General features: G+C 35.8%; 1 protein-coding gene across 2 annotated transcripts in view; it reads left to right on the forward strand.

Annotated features, from left to right (window-relative positions):
- The window catches only part of SLC2A13 (solute carrier family 2 member 13), a 146,396-nt gene that overhangs the window by 62,527 nt on the left and 66,160 nt on the right, over positions 1–17,709 (forward strand). For both annotated transcript variants that reach the window (XM_015627084.3, XM_015627082.1), the window contains exon 4: positions 5,374–5,482. In XM_015627084.3, the coding sequence (XP_015482570.1) occupies positions 5,374–5,482 (109 nt within the window). The remainder of the gene's footprint in view (positions 1–5,373; positions 5,483–17,709) is intronic.

Below are 17,709 nucleotides of genomic sequence, written 5' to 3' on the forward strand. Positions count from 1 at the left end.
AACAACATCTCCCCAGAGCTGTTTTTTCTCTAGGCTGAAAAACCCCGTCTCTCTTGGGCTGTCTGTATAGGAGAGGTGCCCCAGTTCTCTGGTCAGCTTAGCTCTCTCCTCCCCTTGCTTCTTAGGCCCTGCTGTGCTTTGGTGTTTGTCTTGTGCTGGGGATCCCAGAGCTGGACACGGCACTTCAGCTGGGGTCACATGAGGATGGAGTAGAAGGACAGAATCCCCTCCCTCACCCTGCTGCCCACTCTGCTCTGCATGCAGCCCAGGGCGCCTCTGGCTTTCGGGGCTATGTGCACATATTGCCAGGTCACATCCAGCTTTTCATCCAGGAGAATCCCAAAGTCTTTCTCAGCAGGGCTGTTCCCAGTGAGCACTCCTTCCAGTCTGTATGCAGGCTATTGGATGGTTTTGCTATAGAAAGCTGAAAAATGCTAAGACTCAGCTGTTAGGCAAGCTGACAGTCTTCTTTCCTTCTTGACTGATGGGATCTGTGCTGTAAAAAAAAAAAAAAAAAAAAAAGGAAAAAAAAATCTCAAGTTTTCTCAAAAGATTAAACTATTTGAGGCAGGAAGTTTCTTCTAGTACTGGGAATGGTTCTTCCAATGTTACTGGAAACATTATAAGATAGTGAGGAAGATCATGGTACCTAAGTTAAATTGTTTTGTATCTTCACGGGATAATGCAGTTTTGATCTTAAAACTAATTCTTTTTTCTAGTTGATTTGTTAAATTTTACAGAAAGGAAAAATTAATGAGGTTGATAGTTTTAGGAAATAATCATGTAATAGGCAAGGGGAGGAAACGGATGCTTGTTTTAGTATATTATTCATACACAGGTAATAATAACTAGCTGTAAGTGCTTTAGAGTAAGAGTCCTATATGAAGGAAGGTTCTGCAGATGATGCAGAGAAGGCTGCACTGGAAGCTATCATTTTATAAGGAAGGGAAATCCAGAAGTGATTCCCATGTCTGTCCTTTGTTATTGAGATCACCAGCCCAAACTTTATTTTTTTTGTTCCCTGCTGTAGATCAGTTCCTTGAAAATTTATCTGAGTGGAAGGGAGGGCATTTGAACAAAAAAGATCTAGAAAACTACTCTGACTCTTCAGCTTAATCAGTGCTAAACTGATGAGTGGCTGTGTTGTTGCTTGGCTAAACCTGCCTTTTTGGAAACGCAGAGAGTACAAAATGCTGGCAGGATCCCTGTAAGGTTTTAAGCTGTTGCTACAAGCTGTTACCTAGATTAGCTGGCAGAAGAATGTTTGAACCTGCAAATGACTTTGGCAGGGCCCAGTCTCTAACCATAGATTCCTAGCTGTGAAATCTGTCCAGTTAGTCTACTAATAATTTGAGGGATGGGGAGTCACAAGGTTTCCAGGCACCAGATGTCTGCCTGCCTTTGCTGTGGGATGTTTAGGTTGGCTTTATGTCTGGACTACAATTTCTTTTTTCCTGGAAGTGAACACAGTTAATTTTCAGAAGGAGATACTAAGAATTCATTAATACCCATTTTTCTTCTTTTTAGCTTTCATTATATAAGCTCCTTTTAGAGCTAGGGTTTTTGTTGTGCTGCCTTTGAAAATCCCCTCATATTTTAGTTGCCTGTGGATCATACCCAAGCTCCTATGATTGCCATACAATCCATTTTGCTCATACAGATAAAAATCAAAATCCCTGATCAGATGATTCATAATTTCCAAGTCTAACTTGTGGGTTATGCCTAGTAACAAGGATAACTGCTAAAATATAAGAAGCTGCCATTAAAAGTTTCAGATAACCAGTCAAAAAATAGAATGTTTGGAGAGTACCACTCACTTTCAGAAGTAATGTTTTGACAAGAACAGCTTCTCCTTTCCTGTTTAGCTCAGTGTAAGCTAATAAGGTTTTTTTTGGATGTGAAGCTAAACTTCCAAATTCTAATTTTGCTTTTTGCTTATAAGGATGAATGTCTATTTTGGTACAGAGTTTGGATTATGCTGTGAAATATCTACTTGGATCACAGCAATCCACTTTGTGTATAAACACTTCAAGGAATGTCACCTTCAGCAGTATCCTTATTTTTCCATTGCTCTTTATCCTGTGTTGTTATTTTGCATAGAGGAAGCTCCAGCTGCCCTTTACTGTAGCATGTTTTGAACCCTTGTAAATATTATGTGTTAAAGTTTACTTCAGTTAAAGTAATTATCAGAAACAACTGCAGAAAAAGTCCACCTAAATCTATTCTCATTGAATTCAAGCATTAGGAGGTCGCATCGTTCTAACTTCACTTTTATTCATAGATTAGAAGAAAGAAAATAAGCATCTTGTTGTTTTCTCAAGTTCAAATTAAGTGATTCTGATGCAGGAATGTGTCTAAATCTCTCAGATGAAAACAACAACAATTAAGGCAGAAGTATCACTAACAAAAAAATTGACTTTTTGGAGTAAAATCACTCTTTTGTCCTTTGTTAAAATTGCCAAATATTTTTTTTGGTGATTTACATTTAAATAATCTGTTTCCCTCTAGTTCTATGGGCAGATAAGTTGTTCCATTTTTTAAAGGTGTAATGGTTTTATTGTTTAGTGCTATTTTAATCTGTTGTCATAGCTAACAGCATATTTAAGGGTTATTTGAAACTACTGAAGTACCATTTAAGATTTCAGAAGACTTATTTTCAGAAGAATGTATTTAATTCTGAAAACTTGTTTTGGTTTTCATTTTTTAGTTTAAATGCATTTTCTGTTCTTAAAATCCATATTATGCCTAGAGCTGTCTATTTTTAAGAACATGGTAACATTTGAACTCGATGTGGATGGAAGGATTTCTGATAAGAAAATGCAAATATAGTATAGCTAGTTTCAGAGCTAGATAGTTTCAATAAAAAGTTTCATGCTCATTTGCTGTTTTACAGTCAGAGTTCTTCAGGCTTTTTAGTTGAGTTTGTAAAGCTCCTTTAATACAGAGATTAGAATTTGTTTATTTCTTTCATTCCATTTATTGGTTTGTAAACCTGAAGGCTGTGGATTTTATGAAAGACAATCCTTTAATTTTTTGGTATGTGGTGGTTGGCATGGCAGATATTTGGAGCAAAACTTTTTAAATGCTGACTTGAGTATGATAATTTTTAGCATCATTTTTCTGGTCCAATTAATTAGCAGTCTGAAAAATTCCAAGTGCTTACTGAATTTAACTTGACTGGATGTTCTAAAGGTCTAAACTTTCCTACGTGGTCTTAACATTTCTTCAGGGCTGCACTTCAGATGCACAGACTGATTTGTGTGATGGAGCTTTGTTGGAAGCTCACTACTCCCTCTGAGTTGCAAATCATTGTCTGAGAACAGCTGCTTTAATTTCTCACTATTCATTTTAGTGCCTTCTTCCCAATTGTTTTGTACAATGCTGTTTTATGAATTAAGTTTTATAAACTTCTTTCAAATAGCTGAGTGGTCAGGAATTATTAAAAACCTTTCAGTTCCTTAGGACATTACTGCTTCCTTTCCTAACAGTGCCTGCTGTAGAGTTCCAGCTTATTCAATGAGCAGGATCATTGATGGTGGACTTGAAGATGTAGATTGTCTAAAATATCCCTTGAAAAATAAAGATAGATTTTTTTGAACTCAGTTAAGGACCTTTTACAAAGTTTATGAAGAATGAAAGATCTCTTGTAGGCATTCAGCAGCCTGGATTTACACCAGATGCTGCAGAATCAGTTGCCAGGTAAGATTTTTAAGTCCAAGGACTCCATGCTCAGGTGTGATGTAGGGTATGAGGACCTTCGTGGTGTTTGTGAATTAAACTTTGTGGGTACACGTATTAGCAAATCTTTTTCTTTGTGAAATTTGAGCTCTGGGCTACTCCTAGCTAGCAGCAACTTCTGGCTTCGTTGCTTTTCCACTGAGGAAATGCCACTTTGAGTATGGAACCTTTGTCAGCCCAGTGATGTCATGAGTCTTGTCTGGGAATATCTTATGAGATCTATAGATTGACAATATATAGATTTCTTTTGAGATCTATATATTGACTATACCATCACTTGATTTTACATGGAGGCTTTTTGAGTTAATGATGTGGTTAAATGGCAGGACACATAGGACTGTGTACTGTCTGACTGTTAGTGTTATTTGGAAACCAGCTAGAAAATTGGTCAAGCTGTATTCTGCTATCAAAGAAGAAAAGTTAAATGATAATACAATTGAGATATGAATTAGATATACCATAATTTTAAATGAAAGTAAGTTTTTCTTAGGTAAATCTCATTATCTTTCAGTGAAGAAAATGTTATCTAAACCCTCTTCTAGAGTCCAGCTCTTGCAGCTCTTCATAGCTTGCCAGCTTTCTGAAGCTGAAATTCTGCATGTAAATTGTTCTTCACTAACAGACTCATTTAGGGTTTTTTACTGAATCAATACTTAAAGTATTTTCTGTATGTTCAGGAAACACTGAAAACATAAAAATGTAGATCCTCTTCACCTCTCTCTTTTTATTTTTCTTTGATGGCAACTATTTTGACTTATTCATATTGTGATTAGATGTTCTGAGTAAGTGTGCTAGATGTGACAAGATGTATAAAAGCTAGAATTTTTCACCAGGCTGTACTAGTGAAAAAGCACTAAAAGGACTACTCTGGGCAGAGAGAAGTTCAAGTAAATACTGTAGTCAGGGATTTTAAGTTTTTGCTTATTATCCCATAGCTTTCTGTATTATTATTATTTTTTTGAATAGGATACTTTTAAAGTCTTAGAGTTTTCTCTGTTAACCAGGAATTTTGTTCATTGTTTTTTTCTTCTTTGAGGGAATCTTAAATTCAGCTTCATGCCATTGCTACCAAAGGTATAGAATAAATGTATTAATTTCTGCTCCCTCCACTGGCCTCCAAGCTGTGCAGAATAGATCTATCCAGTACCTTCAAAGTACCCACGCCTGTAACTGGTTCATGGAAATTGGGTCTTTAGGGGGCTAAGGAGAATACTTTATCTCCAATATCCAGACCCGAGCAGTAACTCACAATAACAATGGCTCTCAAAATCAATAACAATGGAAACTTTTAGAAAGGAAACAACAGTGATGTTTTGTGATAATTTTTGAGTACGTTCAGTTGCAGCTGATGTGTAATCTGTTAGTGTGATATAAGGAGAGCTGGACATTTCACTCCAGCAGTAGACATTGTACAAAAATTGTTTCATTTTTTTGCTTGGGCTTCCTGATAATCCTCTTTGTAATACAGTGCAGAAAAGAAGAATTTAAATTGCCAAACAGTTCAAAAATAATTGCAATAATACAAGTTTGCTTGAAACTAAGGTGGAAAGTCTGCTATGCCTGGCAACATTGTCTTGATAGCGATCACTTAAGAACTGTTATGTATTCTTTTGTTGTTGTCTTGTTTTTTTTAAGCTGGACCTGTGATCTGCAGAATGCTAACATACCCTCCAACTCGAAGAGCCTTAATTGTGGGTTGTGGTCTGCAGATGTTTCAACAACTGTCAGGGATTAACACCGTCATGTATGTATTTTCCAATTGCTTCTTTTTATAAGTTTTAGTAAAAAATCAGTTAGTTAGCAGTTATTTTTTGTCCAGATGGTCTTCTAGACAAAGTCTGAAAGGTGAAAAATTGAGTCTGAGATCTGGAATGCTGGTTTGAAATCCAGATGTTGACATATTTGACCTCACAGTAAATTGGTACAATAGGATGTTGGTATAGAGGTAAACATATTTATAGACATGAGAATACAAACTCTATTCTGAGAGATGCATTATTGTGTTAAGGTCATAGTCAAGGCTGTGTATGTCTGGACAAGAAAGCACATTTATGGTTTGAATTTGTGTACAAACAGTCACAATAAGGTGGGGGTTAGACTAACCATGTTAATGGGGTGGAACATTAACAGTTCTGTGAAGTGCTAAAGGATGCTGAGGGAAGAAACATTTACTGCTTTTACATGGTTTTGTTATGTGTATGAAGACTCAGTAAATGTGGAAGTGAAGAATGATGTATTGAGTTTTCTGACAAGCTGTCAGCTCATAACAGGAGTAGCTCTTGACAACTGTGCGATGAGCAAGAGCTTAAGATGAAATTATTGTTGGGCTGCGCTACAGGACTAATTATAATGAATATGGTTGCCTTATTGTTTTAAGAGCAAGTATAAAATATGTTGCCATAACATTTTACAGAGAAAACTATGCCTAAGGGAGCATGAATCTTAGGAAATTGTTAAAATGAACAGCTAAAAGGATAAGGCTTTTAGTGGTATCAAGAGCTACCATATTAAATGTTAAAGTAAACAGTGCCATCTGTCATACTGGAAGAAAAAATGCCCCAGACTCAGTATTATTAAACTGTAAAGGAAGGAAATCTGTAGCAGGTAAAGACTTCATAAAGTAGGAATTGTAAGCCAATGTGGGAAACACTTGGACACAAAACTGGTAAGTTATGTGTGAAAGCCAGAAGAAAGAGCTTTGATAATTTTTTCAGACACATCAGAAACAAGAAACCTAACAGTCTCCAGGCCCAGTAAGGATCAAGATGTTGGGAGTATATCAGCAGAAGATAAGTGTTTAGCACTGAATCTCACAAAGACACTTTTTGCATTTGTGTTAATTATAGAGGGTATATGAAGCTTTTTGCACTAGAGCCTACTTAGGATGTCTCAGGTGGTCTGCTTAACACTCAAGTATTAGGGGAACACTTCTAGAGCAAGCTGATTAAAAAATAACAAACTGATCAGGGTACACTCAACAGATCTGGAGTAATTTGCATCCATAATCACTGAATTTGGAAATGTAGCATAATTTACATGAAGCTACGGCCCAGAAATTTTTATTTCTGTCTTTATAAAAATTAATTAAAACTTCATAGAATCAAATGAGATGTGTGCTTATAAATATGAAAAATGAACGTGTACAATATAAAACAACAAAGAAGAACCATGACTGTTGTAGACAGATTATAGCTTGCTTGGATGTGAGTCCATGGTTGAGTTAGAGCTGTCAATCCCACATGAATTAATCATCCTAAGCAACCATGTCAACTGCATCCAAAGTTTCTTGAAGAAATCACATCGTCACAGAAGTGAGTGAGAAATCCTTTCAGGTAAATAACTATTTAAGATGGAAAAAAAAAGGGTGAGAATAGAAGGTCAGTTATCACAAACCAAGAATAGACTCCTACAGTGATCTATATGAAGATCTTTGCTGCTTTCATAAATCTGTGAAAAGGGTTAAACAACAAAATAACAGCTTGTAGCCATACAGCATTCACAATATAAAGGTCCCCCAAATCTTTGAACATGAACAGTTGTGGGAAGATAATGCAAGATAACAGATTAGTGGAATGGCAAGTGCATTAACTGTACAATGTTATTCAGTAATGCCTGCAGGAGGGAACTGGGTAACTTAACATGCATGGCAGTCTAAATTGTTATTACCCAAAAAAGAGGGCTTGCAATTGTTTTATCGTTCTACACAAACATCATGACAACATCCATGGCCAATCTGGAATAGTACAAACAGTTGCAGATGTCCTTTCTTTCAGTAAGAACAAGCAGGTTATGTGTGGGGAAAGAGATACCTGTGCTTGAAGAGGATGATTAGAGCTCTGCCACTTGGAAAAGAAATGAGGTCACAAGAAACACAAGATGTATATAAAGCTACTAACGTTATGGAGAGGATGAGGGGAGCATGATTATTCATCATTTCTTCTAACACGTTTTTGATGACTCCTAGCTCTTACCCAGCAGTAGGTTTAAAATAAGCAATTTTTTCATGCAACACATAATTACATATTGGAACTCATTGCCACAGGATGTTACAGATGCCAAATGTAGAAATAAGTTAGAAGTCAATTAGGGAAACTTACATAATAAACATTATTAAAATGTTATTAAATTATGAAATGTGGTGTGCATGCAATCTCTGGCCAAGGCCAGTCATTCTCACAATTTGGTTCTTATTAGTTAGGGATGCTTTTTTAGACTAGAACAAAAAATTGACAGTTCACAAGGCTTATGACACTGGTAGGTTGACTTTGTTTATTTTAAACTTACTATGTTTTAAAATCTCAAACTGCTTTCTATGAAGGAGGTTTTACAAATAGTTTGGAATTGACCTAATTTGCTTGTGGATGTGTAGGAGTACAGTATTACAACTATAAAATGTGATTGAATCTTAGCTTTAAAAATAATAAAATGCCTGTAATAAACACACGAAGGCACTGTTGTTAAAGGACTGGATTGTCAACCATTTGCAATATCCAGTCTCTTTTAATATTCCAGTATAACTAAATTTTTAGTTATCAGGTATGCAAGACATTGTGCTGTGAAAGGACATTTTTCAAATACAAGTAAGCAGCTGTCTGTTGATGGTTTGCTTACATAGAAATTGCTGATTGCCTTTTAATGCTGTAATTAGAAGGTACCTTAAGGAACTGTCAGATTGTATTAACTCTCTTAGCACTAGTTTTCTGTTTATAATGTTTAGTGGTGTCATTCTGGGATTGCTGTTCTCCTGCAGCATGAAAGCAGGAATTGGTTATGACTGGAGGATCTAGTACTGTGCAGATTTTCCTTCAGTGGTTTCTCAAAAACCGACATTAAAAGTATTTTGACAGTGGATATTCACTGTACCTTTGGTACCACTGTAAATCCTTGTTTCTTGGCCCTTTTTAGGCCAGAGAAGAGGAGGCTGATGGCCCTAACTTGCAGTTGCCTAGCCTTCTGTGGCTGAGAATTTATCCTCTGGTTGTCCTCTGACCAGTTAACATGACAGCATCCATGGTGGGCCCTGACTTGTTCTAATCTTCTGGATTGAGATTTTCTGCTCTTTCTGCTGTAAAATAATTTGTTTAATCTTGTATTTTACTGTAAGAAAAGTGAGGCCATCAGAATGAATTTGTGTGTGTCTGCAAAGTGCATTTAAACCCCAATAATCAAATCATAAAGGGATGTGAAAATATAAAAAATAACACAATTGTAGAATGATTTAATACTTCCCCAGTTTGTATATGCTTTACTGAGTAATTGTCAATTTCTAATTAAAATTTCTAATTTCTAGTTCTTAGAAAAGAAAAGGTTGAATCAAAAATTATGGATGTTAAAGGAATTTGTTGAGGTCTAAAAATAGTCACTGAGTGTACCCAGTAGAAGAAGAGATGCTATAAAGCAAAAATTACTTACAAGAAACACATGGAGATAGCAATAAAAATCTAGAGCTTCCATGCTTTAGATTTAATAATCTGATCTGAATCTCCAGATTCTGATCTGGTATAAATTTTCTAGTTAAAAACTGGATATCAGTAATGAAGCCAATGAGAGCAATGAAGCCCATGTGTAGTTTGAGTTCTCTTGAGGATGGCGAAAGGAAAACCAGAATTGCTGTAAGAATTGTTGGAGGCTGTGCTCAGCCCTTTTCATTGTGCCATAAACTGATTTGATTTTTGCCCAGAAATAATTTCATATCATATTTGAATCACACTTGTTATACACATGAATGTCTATAGCATCCTGCCGTGAGGAACCAGAAACTCATCATGAACAGGATGTTTCTGAATTGGTGAGAACAGAATGTGGAGCAACCTCTGCATTGAGGAGGTGGTTCTAAAAGAGAAGCAAAATGTAAAAATAGGCTAAGGAGGTTGTGACTGTCATAGGAACAAATTCTAGCATGATAAATTTAGTCAGCAAAAGAATAAAGCTCAGTGGCCTATTGCTTTGATTCCTTTTTTTCCCCTAAGAACAAGGGTATCACTGGTGTCTGATGGAGTGCCTGACATAGAACAATTGTTTCCTTTTTGTTGTGGCTTTGGCCAGCTTAACTGACCCATTAAAGTCTTACAGTTTTAGACAAGCATCTCTCACATTGGTGTGAGCAAGTCTGAACTGGTTTAACTTCTCAGTTTCTTATCATTCTAATGTTTTCTCATCTTCAAAACAGAAGCTCAGGTTTTCAAGCCTGGAGGCAAGATCTGCTTGACAGGAGTCTGAGAAAGGCCTTCTGAAGGAAGTTGTATTCCAGGGGAGTAGTTACTACAAATTAGCTTGTTAATAGTACTATATCCCAAAATTTGGTTAAATCATTGATGTTAAAGTATTTTCAAGCCTAAAGTTGCCCATAGTTAAAACTTGCGGGAAGAGGACCATTTTGAGGTAAAACTTGAAATTAATTTTTCCTGTCAGTGTCTTACTATAAGAAAAAAAACCAAAAAAAGTTAAAAAAGGAAGAAGTTCCATTTTTGGGGGTGGGAGGAAGAGGGGCCTTGAAGGATCTGATCTGTTTCACATTGTGTAGTGAAAAGCATCAATGGATGTTTTATCTCTGTGCTCATGTTCCTCCAGAACTAGGACATCTGAAGAAAAATCTGGTAATGTGGAGCCTCGTGGCAGTAAAAAAGTCTCCAAACCATGGGGAAGAAAGGTTTTGGAAAAAATCCCAAGTTATCTTGAATACTAGGCAGTAATTTAGCCATAATTGGAGGGAGTTCAGTATTGTCTTGTCAGAATTGCTTGCAGGTGGTATGACCTGCACTGGAGATGCTGCTGCTCTTCGAGAGGTTTGTTGTCTGTTCCCAAAGACTGCCTGTGCTCTCAAGACTATAAATCTTAGATAAGATTGAAGAGACAGCTGTATCCTCTGGATTATTCTTCCTCTCACAATACTTTAAGTGGACTTGATGAAAGCCAGACAAAATACTTTGTTCTGCAGTTGAAATACCAAGTTTGATGTGGTGCTAATTTTGTAATTTACCATTATCTTTTCACATTGTGCTAGAAAAGCTTTCTGCAGCAGGAAAGTGGTATAATGTGTCAACAGGGAAAGCATATAGCCTTCAGCATTTTTGCTAAGCTATTTGCAGGTGTATATGATCTGTTATTCCTATTTAATAAAATGTGTTTTTTGTTTTTTTTATTTCTGAGATATCTTTGCATCTCCTAAAAGTTAAGTGAATCCGCCTATAAAATGTATTGGTATTTGGATTTGGTCCTCAGATGCTTTTGAGCTCTAGCAGTGTTGTTTTTTTAATTTATATAAGCAAACAGAAGTACCAGAAAAAAGGATGATAAAAAGAAGCATCTTTTTTCAGCTGGCAAGAAATAGGGAGGGGAATAAAACACTATGTGGAGAAGGAAAATACTTCAGAATAATGAGAGAGAATAAAGAAGCTGGATAAAAGAAGAAATATATAAAAGAGGACAAGAAGAGATTATGTAACAAGTGGAAATTTAGGGTTTGAAGATAATATTAGAACAATTAATACAAAAAGTGGAAAAATATTGTACCAAATGTGAACGAGAAGATGAAAGAAATAGGAATGGGACTGGGAAATAAGTCAGGATGCTTCTGGAGTTAAATAGAGACTGGAGAGGAGTTTAATGGGAAGCACATTTCCTGGCAGGTTTAATTGCCAGATCTGTTGTGCAGCAGTTTCAGAGCTGAAACCTGTGAGTACCTCGCTGTAGCCTCAGAAGCAACTTGGTACTTCTGTTTAATATGAGTGTGCAGCTGAATCCCAGTGGGGTGGTGAAACTCAATACTCAGAAACTTGTCTTTAAATTCCAGTTTTTTAACTTCTTCAAAATGAAATACTGAGTAGGGAACATAGGACAATATTTGACATACCTGACTACAGATAAACTTTTCATTTTTTTAACATCATCAAATAAATGCCTTCTTTTGTGAATTACTGCACAAGTAGTAGCAACCTTCTCTACTCTTTCAGCATCAGCAGCCATATAGGGATTTATAATTAATGACTGAACGTATTTACAGATTATGACAGATTTATAATGAATAAGCTGGTCATTGAAATGAGGTTTTCCTAGAGCATTGGTTGTTGTTTTGAATATTGGAAAATAGTTGCTGAGATCTGTAAACAGAAGTTCTACTGGCAAAAAGTAATGGTGATTCACATTTTTCTTGTGATTTTTATTCAGGCATTGACTTTTAATGTTGTATAGGTTTCTATTGTGTTGTCTGGCTGTGCATTTTAAAACAAAATCCAGAAAGTATCATGCTGTATTTAAAAAAAAAAATAACCCAAGCTGATGCAATGCTAAATGTCATCCAAGTTGCACAGCAGTTACTGAAGGAGAGTACCTTTTATTGTGCTCTTGCCTTAAATTCAGATTGGGCACAGTAACTCCCAGCAGACTGCTGTGTGCCATTTGTCTTGGGAGGGCCAGTAACTTGTCACCTCAGTTTTTCTTGAGAACTCTCAGACCCAACTGGGCTTTAAGTCTGACTAAAGGAGGGACTATTAATGTTGTTTCCAGATACAAACTTTGTAGTATTGTCAGGATAATTGAGAAGGTTTGGTAATTGACAAGTCTGATATTCTCTGATGACTCCATGACATTAAGGCTGCTGCCTGGTTAGATTTTCATCCTTCAGTATTTCATTGTGGGTAAACTGTCCAGTTTGTATCTTTCTTTTAAATTTTGCATTTTCCTCTTAGGATTTAGGAGATATTTAATAAAACAAAAAGAAACTCTGTGTTGTACATCCACTTGCTTTTCAAATAATCCATTAGAGTTTTTTTTTTATTTGGTTTTCATAAATTCTTCCAATAACATTTTTTTTGAGAAGTGACCCTTCATTTAATCATTTTAGCCTTCCTTCATATTTCAAGATGTTTTAGATAGTACTGTGTGCAAACTCATCACTTACTTCAGTGGCATATAGATGGTTTTTATGTAGAGTGCAGATATTTTTGGAAGAACAACTAAACAGAAGTCTAGTCTGGTCAAACACGCTAGGTGAGGTGAGTCTCCCATTACACTAGCTGTCTCTTGTATGTGCTATACAGAAATAACGTGATTAACTTTTAACAGCTCTTGAGAGGAACAAATTGTAGTTAATAAACAAAATAATTTCATATTACTCACTGTTAAACATTCTAAATGTGAGTTTATAGAAACTGCTTATATCAGTTTCATATTACTCAAAAAGGAAAATGAAACTCTGACTCAGGCTTTTTGAAAGGTTTGCATGTTCAGCAACCACTTTTCCATAGGCAGTGTACTGCTATCACAGCTGAGCTTATTTAAAGTAAAGAGTACATTGAAAATAAAATATATTTTAAAAAATCCAACTGCTAACATCTGATGATCACCAAGTTGTACATACTGGACACAAGTTTATTGTGTACAAACAGGCTTATATAGTATTTTTTCCAAGCTCTGTAGCACAGGTGATGAGGATGATAATGATTATTAACATTATTATTAAATTTTAATTATTTTTCCCCCAGAGAAATGGTAGACCTAAACTGAACAATAAGTTTGTGAAAATTTGTCCATTAAGTTTGAAAAATTATCACACAACCTGTAGAGAGAAGCAGTGACTGTGGCCAAGGACATATTCAGATTTGGAGGTGAAAGTGGCTTAAAGTACAGAGCCTTAGGCTGGCCAGAAAGAGTTGTTGTCAGCAGCTGAGATGCAGGTTTTGTAGGTAACAAGAAATGTGAAATTCCCTTTCATCACATGGTCTCAGCAAGAATCCTGGGCAGTATTTACAGCAGCTGGGACTTGGCAGAGCCAATCCTTTCTGTTCCCTCTTTGTTTGCCTTCACCTCTGCATCAGTGTAGGTCAGGGAGGAGCCCAAACACAGTTTCCCTGGACCTTGCTCTGACGTTTTTCTTTCTTCTCAGTCATTAGGAAATGCTGATGGGGGAAGGGAATACCACCTAGTAAGGGGAGTGTGCCTTAGTAAATCTGCTAGGAAGTGGCTGAAACATAAATCTGTTGATGACAGGATGCCAATAGCTTTATCCATTAATTAAAACCAATCAAGCCAACACAAGATCAGCTGGTTAAGGAAGCAGCAGGCCTGAGAATAAAAAAAAAAATAGCTCTGTTCCACTGGCAGAATGCAGTGCAGGTAGTAGTGACTTGGTATTCAGAGTCATGGAGAGGGATGGGAAGAGAAAATAGCTGGGTCATACTGCTGGGTGTCTGATACGGTTCTACACCTGGGCAAGAATTACGAGCAGTAGTTAAGCCTTAGCCTTCATTTTGGTTTTGTGCTTACCAGCAAACTGCAAGACTGAGTGACCCAGATGGATATAGGCCCCAGAAGGCAGTTCAGTAAACTTGAACATTTTTAAGGCAGTTACACTGCTAAAATTTATTTATCATTTACTGTGTTTACTGATAACTCCCATGTTTTAGAATTTTTGTTTCTAAATTGAAATGTTTTTCTTAAATATTCCCGTGTGTACTTACTGGGTGGCCTGCAAAACCCTGAAAACCTTAGGGGTTTCATGATTTAGCTCCAAAGGCTATACTTTATGAGTTGAAATAATTGTGAGAGGGTAGTTAGGATACAAATAATAAATTATTTCTGTATTAAAAACAAGTCACCTGTGTGTCAGCATTTCTACCAATAAATCTACAATAAGCCAAATTTCCACTAAAAATACAAAATGAAACCAAAGCTGGTTTTCTCCTGTTGTACTAGTTTAAAAGTTAATTTATCTGAGTCAGTTTAAAAGTATTGATTTGTAATTTGCCATAAAACAAAGAAGTTAGAACTTGAAATTTGGTTTGTTTGGCCAATGACATATGTCAATCTTCAAGATTCCCTCTCAGGCAGAAGCTTCTCACTGCTAATGCCATTTCTCTGTACATTTTGTGTTCTTACTCCTTTTGAAAAAAAAAAAAAAAGAAAGATGCAAAACAAAGCAGTGAATCACAATGGAGTAGTTAACTAGATTAAAACTATAAAATACACATCTTATTTAAGCTGCTTGCCCTGTTGATCAAAATAACCAGAGTTTTTGGAAGATAGTTTTTACGGGTATGTCCTCCTTCTAACTGCTGGAGATGAAAGGATAGGTAATTCAGATCGAAAAGTTTTGAAGGCTTGAGTATTGGAAAATCAAGGAAGTATTTATTTCAAGATTCTATATAATGGGACTAATGGGATGAAATAAAGTAAAATCTAGAATGATTGTTGGAACATACTTCAGTGCTTAGAAGTACTTGAGTGTATATTGAGTGTCTTAAGGGAAGTAGGAAGCAATCATAGTTTCTAATTGCTTAAACTGTTACAACAAATAGAGGAAGTATTAGAAATAACATACTTGGGAGATTTGGTGTTGAGATTAGTAAATATACAATAGCAGATTAATGTAAATTTATAAGTAAAGGCTAATTTCTTTTACATTAAACTTTTATATCTCACATCTTCTGATAATTCTGATCCATCCACTTATTGTTAAAAAGGTAGAGAAACAAACACAGCCCCCACCTAAAACCTAGACAAACTTAAAAAATCCTAGACTGCCAAAACCAGAAATGATATTGAGGTGGATTTATTTGCATTATAGTTTTCATCAGGTTAAATTATAAACAATGAAAAACCTTCTGAAAATGCACAGGAGGCAGGTTCTGGGTGCTGATGTGAGGTATTGTAAGGGCCTCTTAACTATAGGCTCTCATTCTGTTTTGAAGCACTGGATTTTTTTATTTTTTTTTTCATAAATCTTGTATTGGTGTTTTTCCTTATTTGTATGGTGCTGAACATGTGCTTATTTTTGGGAGTTTTGTGTTGTTTGTGTTTTTTCCCCCCAAATCTGCACTTTTAAATCAATGACTTGAAGAATAACCACATGAAATATTTTTCTTACTTACTGTCTTTTTTGAGTTCTATCCTGGGTTACTGGGTAGAAGAATATATACTAAAGAATGGAATAGCATGACTAAAAGTAAACCTCATGGTGTGACAGCTGTAAATGATTTGCCACAGTCAGGATCCATCTACTGATGGTTTGGTTAATTATTTCTAAAATGTTGCAGGTGTATTAAAAAGGATCTGACACTTCAATTTAAAAAAAAAAAAATCTTCAACAAAACCCTAAGTTAAGTGCTTTTAATAAATAGACATTTTCCAGTGTAATGCTTCCACAGAAGTAAATTCCTTGTAAATTTTTTTGACTGTTACTAATACGAAGGCTTGTAATATTTTCATTTGGAAATCAGTGTTTATTTTTATAACATTCAAAAACACATATTCAAAGAACTGTATAGGAGTTAACATTCCAAATTACTTTAACAGAAATCCTGCTATCTGCCTTGTCATTTGGAACATGTTTTATTTTTAATGTTGCCTGATCAGCAGGGACTATGTGTGGAAGTGCACGGTTTTACCCCCAATTTTTCATGAATGAAATCTTCTGTGGAAAACCAGTCAGAAGATTGGACATTTGTATTAAAACACTGAAAATCAACTCACAGTCCTGCTAATTGTACTCTTTGTTTTGTTTTACCTTACTATGGTTTTCTTAATGGTAAGTGGTAATATCTCTTCCTATAGTTCTTCAGGCTGTGAAAGCATATTTAAAGAAAGTCTGTCACTTTGGAAGTAACTTAAAAACAAAATATTTATTTAAAGGTGAAATGTATTCAAACTGTATTTTCTAACTTTTTTTTGTTATTGAAGGATTTGTGTATTTAATAGAAATTTGCCCACATTTTTCTTCTTTTGCTTTCTATTCCCTTTTGCCTGTAGCAAAGTTTAACACTCTTTGGTTTCTGTCTGTTGTCTTAGTAATAACTTTCAGGTTACCAATCCAGTGTTAATTTTACTGCAGTGCCATGCAGAAGAAATTGTATGAAAATGTATTTACCTTACACATAGTACATACACAGTGTAGCTGTTAAGTCAGATAAATGCATCTCATTTAGTTTGTTCATATGTAAAGCCAAGTAATGAAATTAAGTCAGAGCAGTGATGCTGTTTTTAAATCATTCATGAATGATTGCAGGAGGAAGTTCCCTAAATAGCACTACTGGCTTGTTTGTTTTAATGTATTATTTGCCTAAACAGCTCCTGCAGCACAGTTTTGTCTCAGCAGTTTCTCTTCTGTTAAATATTTCTAATCATCTTGTAAAACTTCGTTTTTAATGCAGCTGTTAATGTTTTATATGCATTATTCTGTTGAACTGCACATTTTTGTTGTCTGTAGCATGTATTTTGAGACCTATCATGAAATCAGATACCAATCAATGACCAATTCATTTTTTTTCTGTAAAGCACAATAGAATAGTAAGGGGAGGGGTCGATTTGTGCTGTAGCTTTGCTCTCTTGGCAAAACCTAGAAGGTACATATTGTTCAGATATTGGATTGTATTCATAGCAATAAGGAAGTGTCTTCTTCTTAGGTGAAAGACACGGAGTATAGAAATGTGAAACAAGTAACCAAAGCTCACGATGTAATCAATCTTGAAAAGACACAAAATTAAAGTGTAAAAGGTCACCTGGTTAGGTGCTACCTGATACAGCAACATGAACAAGCTCAGTGAAATATATTACTGATGCCATTCAAATATAGAGTAAGAGATATGATGCCCTTTAGATCTGTTTATTCACCTTTACTTTAAGGGCATAGGAACCGGTTCTGTAAATTGGATTCTTCGGAGTCTGTCAATAAGAGTTAAGCTGCCACAGCCTAGTCAATATGCCTTGTGGCACAGATTGGAGACACACAAAAAAAAAGGTTGAAAGGTTATGCACATTGAAAAGATTTGCTATAAATGAAAATAGTCCAGAAATGAATGGTAAATAAAACATGGTGGCGCCTAAAAGCTAATCCAGACCTTGTTACTGGGAGCAGTCTGCAAAACAAAGAGATGGCTGTGGTGAAAATGGGCCATACAGAAGGTGTGATATGGAACACAGCCACCAAATCAAAATAAAATAAGAAATCGCTGATGAGACTCCTAATTCCTCAGTGTG

Source organism: Parus major, chromosome 1A (genome assembly GCF_001522545.3).
Source record: "Parus major isolate Abel chromosome 1A, Parus_major1.1, whole genome shotgun sequence".
In the NCBI taxonomy this organism is placed as follows: Eukaryota; Metazoa; Chordata; class Aves; order Passeriformes; family Paridae; genus Parus; species Parus major.